This window comes from Argentina silus (genome assembly GCF_951799395.1).
Source record: "Argentina silus genome assembly, chromosome: 19".
NCBI lineage: Eukaryota > Metazoa > Chordata > Actinopteri > Argentiniformes > Argentinidae > Argentina > Argentina silus.
Genome location: NC_139673.1, coordinates 15,813,239 through 15,830,304, shown reverse-complemented (window position 1 = coordinate 15,830,304; position 17,066 = coordinate 15,813,239). Strand labels below are relative to the sequence as shown.

The 17,066-nt window shown below is 48.3% G+C and overlaps 1 protein-coding gene across 1 annotated transcript; it reads left to right on the top strand.

The window, feature by feature from the left end:
- The first annotated feature begins 748 nt into the window (after positions 1-748).
- On the top strand, positions 749-15,910 carry LOC310819894 (cytoskeleton-associated protein 5-like). The gene is made up of 37 exons (XM_083691301.1): positions 749-935; positions 1,166-1,280; positions 1,666-1,859; positions 2,112-2,318; positions 2,529-2,700; positions 2,920-3,061; positions 3,342-3,442; positions 3,573-3,686; positions 3,874-3,978; positions 4,089-4,178; positions 4,395-4,559; positions 5,071-5,199; positions 5,509-5,643; positions 5,831-5,964; positions 6,217-6,391; positions 6,466-6,579; positions 6,763-6,891; positions 7,067-7,261; positions 7,707-7,842; positions 8,190-8,275; positions 8,925-9,044; positions 9,156-9,305; positions 9,577-9,780; positions 11,683-11,818; positions 12,097-12,290; positions 12,404-12,582; positions 12,871-13,059; positions 13,169-13,283; positions 13,409-13,588; positions 13,677-13,864; positions 14,094-14,169; positions 14,258-14,443; positions 14,561-14,674; positions 14,807-14,881; positions 14,962-15,118; positions 15,233-15,384; positions 15,529-15,910. Exons 2-37 carry the CDS (start codon positions 1,224-1,226, stop codon positions 15,706-15,708), a joined length of 5,175 nt encoding a protein of 1,724 aa, XP_083547427.1. The 5' UTR covers positions 749-935; positions 1,166-1,223; the 3' UTR covers positions 15,709-15,910.
- The last annotated feature ends 1,156 nt before the right edge of the window (positions 15,911-17,066 follow it).

Sequence of the window (17,066 nt, the reverse complement as noted above, 5' to 3'; positions counted from 1 at the left end):
AATTACATGTTTATTTCCAGATATAGTTACATATAATTTGCAGTTCCTTTATCCATATTTACTATTACTACATGCTTAAACAACTTTAACGTGGGCGCTTTTATTTGGAAGAAATCGTCATTTACATACACACGAGGTTGGTGGACGGAATTCCACTATTATCGTTCACAGAACACAGATCAGATGTTTCCACTCTGAGGCTTGATTGGTGATTTTGTATTCTAGAATAAGAGCGGACTATCTCGATCTGTGGTCTCCGAACTCGAATAACATCCATAGAGCTCCATTACGACTTCCGGTTTCTCTTTTCAGCATTTTCGCGACTTCAAAATAAAAGCCCGAGTTAAGCGATGCATGCAAAGTGATTTTTGCTAAAATAAGAACAAATTACCGATCCTAAAGTATATACAATTCTGAGAAAGTAATTTTGATATTTACAATTTACATACTAGTGCAATTACATGTAATTTTACAAATGCCTATTATGTTTGTATAAACTGGACTGTACAGACATTTTTTTCAATAATTTCAACTCAGCCTTCTCGGAAACACTTCTAGAATATGGATCAAGTGAGTTTGAGTCTTTAGTAATTAGAAGTAATTTATCATAATCAAGGGATACATGTATTTAATTATGTGAAATTATTGAAAATAATTGCTGACTGTGTCTTTAATCACAACAAAATCGTTAGATCTCGGCTCTCATTGGTGGTGAAACAGGAAGAGTGTTCCAATCATCATGCAGCCCAGCCCAGCCCCTCGTCTACTTAAACCGTTTCTACTTAATCAATAGTCAGCTTTGTATAACAAACGCATTTTCAAACTTCAGCGGATTGTGGTTTGTTAGGTAGTTCACGATAGAAGAGGAAAAACACACGCTTTCACGATTTGTTTTATTTAAGAGAAGAACATTGCAGAGCAATTGCATTTCTACGGTTTGTATTTCTTGCTTGAATGTTGATAGGACGTAAATTCGGCAAGCTAGGGTAGAAATCCTATCAAAACATCAGTTAGCTAGCGAACTAGCCCTTTGGCTAATTCTTGTAGACACCACTTTACAATTTAGGAATGATAACCCTTTAACCCCCCAGATGTCACTTTTACGTTTCATTGTTTTGCAATGCAATTGTAATGCAGTCGTACAACTGGGCTGTTTTCTTTACAGCTAGCTAGGCACAGTAAAATCAAGTTTCTTCGCAACCCGCGCAGAATACAACATCATCATGGGGGATGACAGCGAGTGGATAAAGTTACCCGTCGACCAGAAATGTGAACACAAGGTGATTCTTTATAGTCCAGTTTCTCCGTCATGCACATAGAGCTTGGTGATTCTCAACCTATTTAATCTAATTTATACTTGTGAACACAAGGCATAGCTTGTTCCTCACATGCCATTTGAAGCATTTACCTAAACAGCTTAGATGCTTAGAATTTGGTAGCTGGCTGATCTCCCTTTTTATAGTATCATGAATGTCATTTTGTTGTTGTGGCACTGGCTACAAGGCCACTTGTCAGAAGTCACACACAAGGCTATGACCATCTCTTCGTAGTACCTTCACATTGCTCCGTACAGTATGAGGGCTTGTATGAAGATACAACGGGAACATCAGTCAACACCCACCACCAGTCTGTTTAACCTTTGTCCTCCCTGCCCCCCTTGTCCAGGTATGGAAGGCCAGACTGAATGGTTATGAGGAGGCAATTAAGCTCTTCCAGAAGATGGATGATGAGAAAAGTGCAGAGTGGGGGAAATACCAGGGGCTCATCAAGAAGTTTGTGACCGACTCAAATGCTGTAGCCCAGCTGAAAGGACTGGAGGCTGCTCTGGCCTATGTAGTGAATGCACATGTAGCGTCTAGGTGAGTCAGTGGGGGAAATGTGACACTGTTCAACGCACGTCACATTGTGATTAAGCTAATCGCTTGCTGAGTGCTGATCTGTGTGTGTTGCAGCAACATTTGCTAAGACATTGCTTTAGACTCAAACTCACTTCAAATGCACACAAACCTCTTCTGTGTGTGTGTGCCTGTTTCTTATTTCAACCTATGACAATGGGTTCCTCCGAGGATAAATAAAAGTTAGATGGATAATGCTTGTCCTTTGCCCTGCAGGACGGTGGGAGAGGTGGTGAGTGGCGTGGTGTGTAAAGTGTTCAACCAGCCTAAGGCCCGAGCCAAAGAGCTGGGCTCCGACATCTGCCTCATGTACATAGAGAGAGAGAAGGCAGACACCGTACAGGAGGAGCTCGTCAAAGGCCTGGACAACAAGAACCCCAAAATCGTGGTCACATGTGTGGAGACCATACGCAGGGCGCTCTGGTGAGACCACAAACACTGGTGCAATGGAGAGGGAGGGGTACTAGGCTTGATGGATGATTGCATCACTTTTGCATGCATTTGTAATTACTTGTACTGCATGAGAAGACATTCGCTTTTGAATTGTTTATGCAATAGCATCATACTGTGTACAGACAATTCAACTACTTTGATTGAATTTGACTTAATACATATGTATTTTTGTTCCTCTAGTGAATTTGGGTCCAAGACTGTCACCATTGAACCCATAGTGCAAGTTTTGCCAAAGCTTTTTGAGTCCAGGGAAAAGGCAGTAAGAGACGAGGCCAGACTGCTGGCCGTAGAGGTCTACAGGTGGATCAGAGATGCCCTCCGACCCCAATTGCAGAACATCACCTCTGTACAGGTGAGACAAGAGCCTCTGCTCCATCACCTGTAGGAAATATAATTGATCTGAATGAGGAGTGATGAACCAATCAAACAGCGTCTTTGGGTTGGCAAGTCTACCACGCTGTATGCAGAATCTTGGTTTGTACATTAGTACCAGTTCAGCAGTGTTAATAGTGGCACTTACCCTGAGTTTGAGTATATCCCTGAGTCTGAGTATCTCCTTGTCTGTCCCCAGTTGAAGGAGCTGGAGGAGGAGTGGGCGAAGGTGCCGATGGCGGCCCCCAAACAGAGCCGCTTCCTGCGTTCGCAGCAGGACCTGTGGGCCAAGTTTGAGCAGCAGTCACAGCAGGCGGAGGCAGGGGAGGACCAGGGGGAAGGTACAACCTCTAAACTCTGACCTGTGTCTGCTGAGTGGGACAGTGCTAGGAGGAACATCTTCTGTTATGGCTGAGCTGAATTGTGTGTATGTAGCAAAGGTAATTTGGAATCACGCTCTCGTGATGAGAGAGCTCTGCCTGTGACTTCTAAGCCCAGAAATTGCTCTTGTATCATGAGGATGTCCTCTTGGTATAACGGGTTATGTCTGTGGCATCCATGTGAGAAGCCCTTTGGTTCAGACCCCACCGGTTACATGTATTTTCTCTCTCCCTCTCTCAGATGAGGGGGTAGAAGACTCTGGACCTCAGCTCATAGGGGTCCACCTGCTGGACCCTGTGGCGATCCTCTCTAAGCTTCCGAAGGACTTTTATGACAAGATTGTGAGCAAATATTGAACACTGGTCCCTTTTCTTTGGCTCCCTGTGTTGATTTTAAGCCTGGAATCTAAATGAGATTCAAGACGCCATATTGGATATAACCTGAGCCTGTGTCTGTATCTGTCATTTTCAGGAAGCAAAGAAATGGCAGGAGAGGAAAGAGGCCCTGGAGGCTTTGGAGGCGCTGGTCAAAAACCCCAAACTAGAGGCAGGAGACTATGGCGATGTAGTACGAGCACTGAAGAAGGTAACCATCTGCTGGGCTACTGTACCTGATTTAGTTTATCTTAAACAGTGCAAATCCTGTTCACCCAGTGTGCCAAGCAAGCTTGATTGACTGCACCACCAGTGTTTCACATTTCTAATACCTTTTAAACCCATGTCTGGTACAGAGCGTAGTTTATTGTTGACTTGAACGTCTTGTTTGTTGGTAGGTCATTGGCAAAGACAGCAATGTAATGCTGGTCAGTCTGGCAGCAAAATGCCTGGCTGGTCTGGCCTCTGGCCTCAGGAAGAAGTTTGGGAAGTACACCCGTCATGTGAGTTCTCAAACTTTAGACTGCTCTAGACTCCTAAACAGCTAACAATCTATCTTAGCAATCTGTATTGCAGATGGATTTCTCATTAGACTTTGACTGTTTCTCTCAAGGTGGTACCGACTATTCTGGGGAAGTTTAAGGAGAAGAAACCTCTTGTGGTCCAGCAACTGCAGGAGGCTATCGATGCTGTTTTCCTGACTGTGAGTTTGGGGTTCGTTATCCCAAACAACACCTGGCTTAACTGGGCAGATCCATCCAAAGCTAATGGACATTGGACATGGTGTTGTGGTGGAGTTGGACCTAGTAATGGGAAAGGGTTATAAGTGATAATGTGTGAGGACAAACAAAACTCTCTTTTTTTTTATTGCATTTCTTTCACAAGAACTAATGTATGTGTGTGCACTCTCCTCCCCCAGACCACTCTCCAAAACCTGCTTGAGGATGTTCTGGCTGTTATGGACAACAAGAACCCATCCATCAAGCAGCAGGTGTCTCTGTTCCTGGCCCGGAGCATCAGGCTCTCCACCCCCTCCACCCTGCCCAAGAGCCTGCTCAAGCCCCTCTGTGCTGCCCTGTTCAAGGTGAGGCATCCTCATGTATGTAGATAGCTAGCTAGAAAAATAATAAATTAATTCCTCATTAAATAAGATCAGGCCATCACCTAATCAGTACCTCAATTAAGTAAAATGAGGTGTGCCTGTATTGGAATTCAACAGACACTGGAATGGAATGGCTGCCATACATACCAGTTCTGATTTAAGAAAAATTTGGAGTGGTCTCTTAATTTTTTCTAGGTAGGTGTGTGTAATATATACATATATATATAAACACACACACAGTTCATATAAACCATGCATGATCAACTTTTCATTTGTAGCTGGGTCAGTACATCTTAACCAGATTTAAGGAACATCAAGAATATTGGTTTGTTTAACTAAATGCAAACTTACTGAGACAATTCCTTTGTCAGCACTTAACTTCTCTCTATAAACAACTATTGCACTATGAATGTAAATGATTTCCAATTATTACCAGTGCCCAACTAAACACTCCGTAAACATATCTATTTGTTGTGTGTTCCTCCCCTGGCAGCACGTGAATGACCCTGCCCCCGAGGTGAGGGACGCAGCATTTGAGGCTCTGGGTACCGCCATGAAGGTGCTCGGGGAGAGGGCAGTTAACCCCTTCCTGGCAGACCTGGACAAACTCAAAGTGGACAAGGTGAGCTTGTCAGTGGAGGATGTGATGTGACCATGATCATGCTATGTAAACTATGCTTTTAATGTGGTGTTTTTTTGGTGGCTTAAATGTGGCTGTATTTAAAAACTGTTCCTGCAGTGATTAAGTATTGTCATCTTTTGAATCGTTTATGCTGTTTTATCTCCAGGTGTGATTGAAATAACATGGCATTACATTACAACATTAACAGCAGTCTAATGATTTCAAGAGTGGCTTCAGAGGTAGTTCATTAGTTCTACCCTCAGGCCATCCCTGTTGCACAGCTAATGTTGAAAGGTCCTCCCTTCCCAGATAAAAGAGTGTGCAGACAAAGTGGAGCTGGCTGGAGGGGGGGCTGAGAAAGAGAAGGCTGCCCCCAAGGCTCAGCCTGCACCCGAGGCCCCAGCCAAGTCCACAGGGCCCCCTAAGAAGGCCCCAGGGGCTAAGGTGAGAGACATAACGTGTGAGTTTAATAGGTTTTGTTCTAAATATGATGCTATTTCATGGTCCAAAACTGGTTTGTCTGTATTGTAGGCTGCTGGATCCTAATGCATCCTGTGGTTCCAGGCATGGATTTTTATGTGGACTGCCTGGTTCTGTGGGTTGACTCCATTTTGCCTCTGCTATGTCTCAGATGAAGGGCCAGACTCTCCCCGCCCCCACCAGGGGCTCTGCTAAGAGGACAGGGGGGCAGGCGGAGGGAGAGGAGGAGGGAGAAGCTGGAGCTGTGAGTGACGTTGTGGACCTGCTCCCCCGCACTGACATCAGGTAACTTCAAACGCAACGCTTCAGGCTAAACCAGATCAAAACTTGGGTTACCCTTCCAGATGTATGTCCTTGTGCCACCCATGGCCCTGGCAAGACGCTGAAAGGAAACAAAAGTAGAAACATTAGTCTCTTCTGTTTCTCATCTTCTCTTATAGTTTGCTGTTGGCCCTTCAGCTGATCTTTTAATAACATCCAAGAGATTTCAAGGGAATTGTTTACACATTCTCTCTTGCTCTCTCCTTCCCTTTGCAGTGATAAGATCACTGGGGAGATGGTGGCTAAGATCGGGGACAAGAACTGGAAGATCCGTAAGGAGGGTCTGGATGAGATGGCTGCGGTGATCTCAGAGGCCAAGTTCATCAAACCCAGCGTGGGAGACCTGCCTGTCGCACTCAAGGGCCGACTTAACGACTCCCACAAGATACTGGTGTGTGTGTGTGAGATTCTCTAACCGGGTCAGTTGAGTTGTGCAGGTATGTGATCCTCTGGTGTTTGTCATAGGTCCAGCAGGTTCTGTCTATCCTCCAGCAGATGGCCACTGCCATGGGCCCGGCCCTCAAACAGCACGTCAAGAGTCTGGGCATACCTGTCATCACTGTCTTCGGAGACAGCAAGGTAGACACACACACACACACACACACACAAGCCATTATGAAGCAAGGTTTTTACAATACCCCTTGTAATTATTTGCCTCTGTCCTGTGATACCAAACACATGGTCACACCCAACCTTCATCTGACACACTACTACTTCAACTGTCTCACACACGTAGGTTTCATGGATCTGTCTCTTCCTTAGAACACTCTGCGTGCTGCGGCCCTGGCGACTCTGAATGCGTGGGTGGAGCAGACGGGCATGAAGGAGTGGCTACAGGGAAAAGATCTGTGTCAAGAGCTGAAGAGAGAGAACCCTTTCATCAGGCAGGAGGTGTGTTTGTTCACAAGGCTCCTACTGAATAATCTGTTGCCAATCCTACTTCTTACACCTGTATCTTGTCATTAAATTACTTCCCCCCCCCCGGATGTTCTATGTTGTGAGCACAACACAGAACATTCTCCTCCACGTGTCGGACCCCAATTCAATCCCATCTCCCCCCTCCCAGGTGCTGAGTTGGCTGGCGCAGCATCTGCCCACCATGCGGGCAGTGCCATCGGACCTGCAGCTGTGCATGGTGCCCCTCTACACCTGCCTGGAGGACCGCAACGCGGACGTGAGGAAGAGAGCCCAGGAAGCCCTGCCCATCTTCATGATGCACCTGGGCTACGACAAGATGAACAAGGCTGCCGGCAAACTGAAGGTACGGGGGAGGGACCTCCTACAACCACACCACCGCCACAATGACCACATCTCAAATGTCTTTCCTCACGTCCTCTAGCCTCGCCTCCTTCTCAAAACTCTGAACTTCTGAGGTTCCTCCCCTCTGATCTTCTCCTCCAGTGGGTTTTGAGGAGAGAGGGCACCAGGAAAGACTTTTGAGATGCAAATGTTTGACCAATGTCTCTGCCCTTGTTTTATTGAGGCTGCAGTAAAGGTCTTATTGTTGAGCTGTGTACTGTGTTTTAAGGTAGTAAATGTGTGGTTTTCAATGTGTCTGTTGTCAGAAGTCAAAATACTGACCCTAGTTTGTGGATTGCAGAATACAGCTCTATCCAACTTATCCACTCCACAGTATGTCACCACAGCTTGCAGTAGCCACTTTTGTGAAATTAAATTAATCCATATCTCGTCTCTACTGTGTGTAGCCTAGCTCTAAGGACCAGGTGGTAGCCCTGCTAGAGAAGGCCAGAGCTGTGATGCCTTCCAAGCCTGCTGCTCCCGCCAAAGTAGCTGCTGCCAAGCCCTCTGCAGCCAGCGGCCCCACAGCCAAGGCCTCCGCAGGTATGTTCACATCAGGGGAAGTTGGTGGATGTAGGAATCAGAGGAAGGGCCCATTATAATGCATGGAATGGTATCAAACCAGCCTGTCCAATGGACAAAGAGCAAGACTCCGTGTCGTGAATACAGATTGGTGGGAGTGATGAGTTGCACTCAGTCGGGGTGCTGGTTGCAGTGGCACAGGCGCCCCGTCCCGAACCTCGATGGGGACACCCCCATGTGCACAGGGGCCATCTGACTCACCCCCCACACATACAGTACACAATAAAAATACCTCTGAATATTTCACCATCTACATCGTCAAAGCATTGTATCATTGCCTCATGTTTTCTCTCTCCTCCCCACCACAGCGCCAAACAAAGCCCAGTCTGTCAGTGACGACTCTGCAGGTTCTGAGCCCAAGAAGGCCAAGCCAGGAGCTGCAGCCAAAGAGAAGGTGGGTCCGGACCGATCTGTCTAACATCCTGGATGGTTTAACTGTCTGCTAAAAACTGATCATGTTGTGAAGTCCTTCGACCAACATAGAATGTATTGTTGACAATGTGATCAGGTAAACCTCTGGTGGTAGAAATCGGATGACAGGCTCACGGTAATGCATGGAATACATTACCATGAGCCTGTCCTCCGATTTCTACCTCCACTGGTATCCCCTGAGGTAAATGGCAAAAGAGCTCACCTGGTGTGTTTGTATGGCCAGCGGATCTCCCAGGAGCTCAACCTCTCCAGTGGGAGTCTAAACTCCAGTCTAGAGAAGGGGGGGTGGAGCTGGTCCTGCTAAAGGTCTGTCCAGGGGGAAGCTGGGCAAGCAGCACATACCCCATGCTGGCTTTGGCCTGACAGGAAGTCCACTCTGAGGGATCACACATCACATGTTCTTGTGTTTGTGTGTCACTGCTTCCTGTATGCCCTTCATGTTCTCCCATCCCTTTTCACAGCCCATCACTGATTGGTTTTCTGGTGCGCTCACTCACTCTGGTGCACATTTCAATTGTTTGGTTGACTTGTTCTTGCGCCCCCCCCTCCCTGGAACAGAGCCAAATGTGGGTTCCACCCCTCATGTTTCTCCCCCCTCCCTCCTCCTCTAGGGTGCAGCTGTGAAGAAGCCCTCAGGTAAGGGTAAAGAGGAGGAGGATAAGTCCGGCCCCATCTTCACCCTGGTGCCCAACGGCAAAGAGCAGCGCATCAAGGATGAGAAGACCTTGAAGGTAATGATGTCATGGTAGTGTTCATGACAATGCGGATCATATTGCCGCTTCTGAAGCATTTAAACAGCTGCTCCATTCGATCTTTTTACAACACTCACTTGTGTGTGGCAGGTTCTGAAGTGGAACTTCCCGTCCCCTCGTGATGAGTACATAGACCAGCTGAAGGTGCAGATGGCTCCCTGCGTGGCCAAATGGCTGCAGGAGGAACTCTTCCACCATGACTTCCAGCACCATGTCAAAGCCATCAACGCCATGATCGAGGTGAGACTATACACACACAGGGGCTGACTTCCAACACGACAGCTATCGACGGTCAGACGAGATGGAGATGTAGTAGAGATGGTGGGGTGTGAGTGATGAGTTGCACCATCAGTCGGGGTGCTGGTTGCAGTGGCACAGGCGCCCCGTCCTGACCCTCCATGGAGACACCCCCATGTGCACAGGGGCCATCTGACTCACCCCCCCAGCCCAGACATGCATACACACACACGCACCACATCAAACTCTAAACACAATCTCGTCCTCTGGCTAGCGTCTGGAGGAGGAGCGTGACGCTACAGTGGCCTGTCTGGACCTGGTCCTGAAGTGGTTCACGCTGCGTTTCTTCGACACCAACACCAGCGTTCTAATGAAGGCCCTAGAATACCTGAAGCTGCTCTTCCCTGCCCTCAGCCAGCTGGACTACCACCTGAATGAGCACGAGGCCACATCCTTCATCCCTTACCTCATCCTCAAGGTTTGTGGCTCCTCATGGCCCTACATCTTTTAATACAGTCATCCCCCACAGACTCATCCACAAAATGTCCACACTTGGCCTGCAACCCACCCTCTGTGACTGGCTCCTAGACTTTTTGACTGGCAGGCCCCAGTCTGTCAGGATTGGCAATAGGACTTCAGCCAGCATTATTACAAATGTTGGCACCCCACAGGGATGCGTCCTCAGCCCCATCCTCTACACCCTGTTCACCCACGACTGTCGCCTCCCACAAGGACAACATCATCCTAAAGTTTGCAGACGACACCGCAGTGATTTGATGCATCACTGGTGGGGACGAAGCGGCTTACAGGAGGGAGGTGGCCAGTCTGGTAACATGGTGCGAGGACAACAACCTCACCCTCAATACGGACAAGACGAAGGAGATGATAGTGGACATGAGGAAGAAGAGGGGACCTCATCGGCCACTGTACATCCGGGAGCTTGAAGTAGAGAGGGTGAGCAGTTTCAAATACCTGGGCGTCCACATCAGCGAGGACCTCACCTGGACACTTAACACCACTCAGCTGGTTAAGAAGGCCCAACAGCGGCTGTACTTTCTGAGGAGGCTGAGGAAGTTTGCCATGTCGCCCAAGATCCTCAGCAACTTCTACAGCTGCATTGTTGAGAGCATCCCAACTAGCTGTATCACTGTGGTACGGCAGCACTACTGCTATGGACCGCAGACGCCTGCAGAGAGTGGTGAAGACCGCTGAGAAAATCACCAGGACTCCACTGCCCTCCCTGCAGAGCATCTACCACCGCAGAGTCCACAGGAGAGCCGCCTCCATCCTCAAGGACCCCACCCACCTCCAGCACGGACTGTTCACACTTCTACCCTCAGGCCGGAGGTACAGAAGTGTTAAATGCAGGACAACGAGACTAAAGAACTCCTTCTTTCCCACTGCCACCAGGCTCCTAAACAACCCATAGGAGATTAAGACTAATATAACCCTACTACCTCATAACCAGTTTGCATAATTGCACTGCTACGTTTGCACTGTTTATTATTATTGCTGCTATTCTTATTTTATGCCTTAAATTTTGCTGTCTTGTACATTTGTTTAGTATATATTGTATATTCTTTTGTATTGTATATTTTACATTGGTTGGCATTCTGCGGACAGCAAAGTAAGAATTTCGTTGTACAGGGAAACATGTTTTCAACTGTGCCAATGAAACACTTTGAATCTTGAATCTTTACAGTTCAGTCATTTTAGCAGGCACTCTTATCCAGAGCAACATACTTGAGACAAATGTACTTATTATTTTAAGTGAATCAGATATACATCAAAATCATCACAAGTAAGACTTTCTATAAGAATCAGTACCACAAGCAGATGTGGATCTCAATACATTTGTTGAGGACTACTGCATGTAAAATGTATTGTATGTGATTTTACATTATTGATTAGTTACATTTGTGGTTTTGTATGAGGTCTCTCTGATCTTTGTTCGAGAGTGCTGCAGTGTTTGCTAGTGTTCTACTTGATTATATTCCTTGTACTTCATTGATTGTTTGATTGATTGGCCAGAGTACTTGTAGCTGGTTTCCTATGTCTAAATCACATATTATAATTATAAATCAGTCACTGATTTAAAGAAAGATGAAATCCAGCAGACACGGTAATGTTGTGGTGATGATGGGGTGTGAGAGTGATGAGTTGCACCATCAGTCGGGGCGCTGGTTGCAATGTCACAGGCGCCCCGTCCTGATCCTCCATGGAGACCACCCCCATGTGCACAGGGGCCATCTGACTCACCCCCCACTCCGCCACCTAGAGTAGACCACACAACAGGGCCCTGTAGTCCAAAGTGTCTTGCTCTCCCTGATATCCCCCCATCCTGATGATGTAGCTATGTGCACTCTGTCGCCCCCTGCAGGTGGGGGAGTCTAAGGACGTGGTGAGGAAGGACGTGCGGGCCATCATGGCCATGCTGTGTAAGGTTTACCCCGCCAGCAGGGTCTTCCCTCTCCTCATGGATGGAACCAAGTCCAAAAACTCCAAACAAAGAGCCGGTGAGAGCCCAACACGCTACGGCCTGATTCACACTACAGAGCTGAGCTGTGCTACACTGGGTTGGCCTGGTTACGCATCCACCATAGTTGCTGAAACAGTGCTGGAATGGACAATGTGAACAGAACATATCTGAGCTGGTCCAGGTCGGCCCTCTAGCGTGTCTTCCCCCCTCAAACAGAGGAAAAAAAGATGTTGGTGTTAAATTCTTGATGTGTTCTCTCCATCACTCTCTCCTCTCATCCCCCCCCCCCCCCCCCTCCCTCTCCTCTCTCTCTCGAGTGCCTGGAGGAGCTGGGCTGTCTGATCAAGCTGTACGGGATGAACGTCTGCCAGCCCACCGCTGCCAAGGCGCTCAAAGAGATCGCCGTGCACATCGGTGACCGGGACACGTCCGTCCGCAACGCCGCCCTCAACACTGTGGTGGAGGTCTACAACTTGTGCGGCGAGCAGGTCTACAAACTCATCGGCAATGTAAGCCCCCCCCCCCCCACACACACACACACGTTGTTTGCTCCATATATCATCAGTGTGTTGATGCCACAGTATCTGTCACATCCCAACAAAGCTGTGTTTCCCTCCTCCAGCTGTCAGAGAAGGACATGAGTATGTTGGAGGAAAGGATAAAGCGCTCCAAGAAGACCGCAGCCTCCGCCCCTCCCTCCAAACAGGGGGAGGAGAAGCCCCACAGAGCCCCTCCCTCACACCCCGACGCCAGTGTACTGCACAAACCGTCCCACGATGGGCAGCCCCCTACCAAACTCAGGTACGCAACCACTGTGTGCTTCTGAAAACAAGTCTGGGTTGACATTCGTAGCGAGCTAACCCACAGCAACACACCGGTCTGTCTCTCACTGGGTGTATTACTGTCGGAGGCTCTGTGGCTCAATTGAAGAGTTGTGGCCTTTGTACTTCTGCATGTTGGTGGTTAATTTTTCATCCAGATTCTACCCCTCCCATCTCTCACACCAATTAATGATCAACATTTATCACACACAGTCTCCCTCTCTCTCTCATTCACCTTCTCTCTCCACCCCTCCCTCCGTCCCTCCAGTCAGATCCGTCTCCAGATCGCCCTGACCCAGTCCCAGACCCAGCCCTCTGCTGCTGCAGCCCCTGCTGCATACTTCAAACTGGACGCGGACCTGCTAGAGAACAACCTGGAGCCTTGGCCTGAGATGCCGGACCTGGTCCAGTTCAACTTAGACGACCTGATGGAGCCCATCAGCATCCCAGAACTCAAGTAACACTTTTTATTTATTTGTTTGTTTGTTTTTATATATACTCACCCACCCACCGTCTCGGTGTACATCTGTCTTCATGTCTCAGTGATTAATGTATTTCCTCTCCAGGCTCCGCCCAGTTTCTGCTCACTTTGAAGAGCACCACGCCAGCTCCACCATCAAGCTGGTCATCTCCCAGATCGCCTCTGGAGATATTAACACCAGCATCCAAGCGCTCACACAGGTACACACACACACTGGGGGGCTCACACACACATAATGTGAGCGCGCACGTGTGCACACTCGTAATACACGTACACTTCCTTAACCAACTGTTGAATGATACCCCTCCTCTCCTCCACCCTGCAGATAGATAAGGTCCTTCGCCAGGAGGCCAGGGTGGAGGTCATGATTGGCCACATCGACCAGTTCCTGATCGCCGCCTCACTGCAGCTGCGCCTGGCCCACAGCACTCACATGGCCGACCAGCGGCTGCCCGGGGAGGACATCCTCAAACTCTACAGCTGCATCATCGGAAACATGGTCACAGTGAGTAGAGCAGGCAGTAGAGGGTAGATGAAATAGTTTGTGTGATCACACAGGCCGCCAATGTGACCCATCTGTCCTCCTGCCCCAGTTGTTCAACGTGGAGCGGCTGGCCCAGGAGGCATCCATGCGGGTGCTGAAGGACGTGGTGCAGGGTCTGGTCACTGTGCTGCTGGACCCCAGGGTGGACACCCTGATGGAGGGGCGGCAGCTCATCCGCTCAGTCAACCTGCTGCTCGGACGTGTGCTGGAGAAGGCCGACCAGACCAACATGCTCAGGTAAGGGTGGGGAGAAGGGTCAGACCAGACTGTGTTTCAGTGGGAGAGCTTAAACCACCACCAACCTACTCTGGTACTCTTGTACACATTGAAAAGGGATAACCGTTCTCCATATATTCTCTGTCGTTTTTTTGAATTGATGGCTTGAGGAGACTGATCAGTCAAACCCACAGTCTACTGGGCAGTTATGTTTAGCGGATTTGTCCACCATCTTCCTCTTCCTCCCCAGTGCTCTGCTGGTGCTGCTGCAGGAGACCCTCCTGTCCTCCAATGGCTCTCCTATGTTCTCTGACCTCGTCATGAAGGTACCTCAACAACCTTTCTGAGGAGACGCAACAGTTTGGTGTGTGCGTGTGTCAAACCTCACTGATGTTGTGTGCTGTGTGTGCGCAGTGCATCTGGAGGATGATCAAGTTCCTGCCAGATACGGTAGATGGTCTGAACCTGGACAGGATCCTGCTGGACATCCACAACTTCATGAAGGTCCTCCCCAGAGAGAGGCAGAGCCAGCAAGATGACATGCCTCACCGCACACTCAAGACCGTGGTCCACAAACTGTGCTGCCTCGCAGGGCCCACGGTCAGTACACACACAGCACAGGAGCTTACCCTCTGCCTTTTCTGGGCCTTGTCATTCCATGCCACTGCATTTGTTTCGAGGCTGTGTCGTGAAAATAACGTGTCTGTGTGTGTGTAGATCATGGAGCACCTGTCCCTGATTGAGAACAGGAGTGAGTCGGAGCTGGAGTCTCGCCTGAAGAGGTTTCTGAAGTCCTCGACAGTCTCCGGCCGAGATGCACACGGACCCACGGTACACACAACATATACTCTTAACAGCATGAACTGTTCTAGTAGCTGTATTTCTATTCCCAACACCTGCAGTCTGTGGATGTATTAGAACATCTTTCTTTTCTTTCTTTCTCTCCCTCTCTCTCTCGCTAAGGTTCCCAAGTCGAAAGCTACAGATGTGCTGGTGGAGATCTTCAAGAAGATCACAGCCGAGGAGAACAGAAAAGAGGTGAGGCCCTGAGAATCTAGGTGCGTGTGTACGTGTGCGTGCGCATGTGTCTCTAATGGTGTGTTTGTGTGTGTCTGCAGGGTCTGACAAAGCTGTGGGAATACCTCCAGAGGCACCCAGAGGTAGACCTGTCCCCCTACCTGAATAAGCTGTCCCCCACCTTCCAGTCCTTCATAGAACGCAGCCTCAACACTCTGACTGCAGAGAGGGGAGGCAAGGCCTGGACACTCGGTACAGGTACACACACACACACCCTCTCCAACACAGGTGTCAATAACAATTACAAATGCAGAGTTACACATGTACGTCCAGAGCCATGCACTCTCTCTAAGCTGCTGTTGCCCCTAGCAGGTGTCCCTTTGAGAGGTGTACAGGTCCCTGCCCCTGCTGCCTCCAATGCCCTGCTGCCCCCTACTGGCAGTGAGGATGATGTCTGTCCATCTGTCTACCTAGAGAGACTCAATAGAGTCCTCCAGCTTCACGGCCTGGAGAACTACATCAAGGTACACACACTCACCTGATACCTACACACACCCAAAGGGGGGCCTGAAACTTAAGAACCCTGAATGCAATGACCAGACACAATAAAATGCAGGTCTGTAAGATCTGCTAAATAACTAACATTCTCTCCCTCCCTCCTTTCACAGCCACAGGAGAGTGAGGTGCGGGAGAAGCCCCCCCTGCCGACCCCTCTCCTCTCCAAGCCCTCCATGGACTGCCAGATGCCGCAGAAGCCTGAATGTCCCGTCCGTCCCACTAAACCCGCCTCCACAAACAACCTGGATGACCTCATGAAGAGGCTGCAGAAGATAAAGAACAACCGATAACCCCCCACTACCATACCTTAGGCCTGATACACACACACAGCCCTTCGCAAAGACCGCTTCTCCTGACTCTATGCACCTCCCTCATGGACATTTCCCTTCAACTTGCTCAGTCTTTTGCCACTGTTATGTATTTTAAATGAAACCATTTTTGAAGTTTACTATGTTTTAAACAAATTTACGAAATAAATGTTACCTTTCTTCACTTCAGGTTGTTGGTAACTAAATGGTAACTCATGTTTGTGAGCTCTAAAGTCCCGTGTTTTTCAGTGTAGCGTTTTGCCATCCCTCTTCATACATCTCATGGCCTGAGTTTATTGATCCTTTTTGTACGTAAGAATATAGACCTGTTTGATATTTACTGACTGCTGCACAGATTTAGGGCCAACTTGTACAATTTGGCTGAATGGCTTCGTTTGCCCTGTGAAATACGGAGATAGCCTCGGATGGTAGTTGTGGTTGAGTTGTGCAAGTCTCTCCCTTCAAATGTGCAACAAAGGAGTCAGTGAGTCATTTAAACTCCACAGCGGCATGCGTGTATTTTCTTTATTGTCAATATTGTGGCGATAGTTGGAGGTTTAAAATTGCATCTAGTTAGACACTTGACAGCTTGCAAGTAAAACCAACCTACTGTACTCAGTCAGAAAAAGATCAACGTGGAGTCAAACCAATAGTGGAGCAGGGATCGCTCTACCATGCACGACCCAAAGAGGCGTGTATACTAATGACGACAAACCACAGAAAAAATAAACACTTTTTTTCTTTCCAACCGCTTTATTCAGAAAACATAGTTTAGTGCGCCCTCTACTCGGGCAATATGAGAAGTACAGCGATGCAGACACCTCTTCAGCATCTGTCTGTAGAGTCATTTGGATGCATGGCACTAGATGTCTGGCATCATTAATGACGTGAAACTCGTAGATAATAGTCGATTATTTTCTTTGGCATTTAAACGTCTGTCTATCTACATTACCAATTGCGCACACACACACACACACAGTATATGCTATCCAAATAATATAGTCACCTCTAAAAAGTCTGGAATTGGACCATGCGTCTGATCTTTTCATGCTATAGCAGTCTGGTTGCTTGAGGTAGAATTTACTCAGCAGAGGGATGAAATCTGATGCTTTTTCTGTGGTTAGGGCAACCCCCTACTGTCTCTGTTTGCAACGGAGTTTGCACCAGGGGAGGCTGGTGGAGGTAGAAATCGAAGGACGGGCTAATTGTGATGAATGGAATGAGGAATGGTGTCTTTGATGTTGGATACCATTCACTACTGATGTTGGATTCCATGCACTACAATCAGCCTGTCCTCTGATTTCTACCACCACCAGCCTCCCCTGGTTTGCGCATAAGCC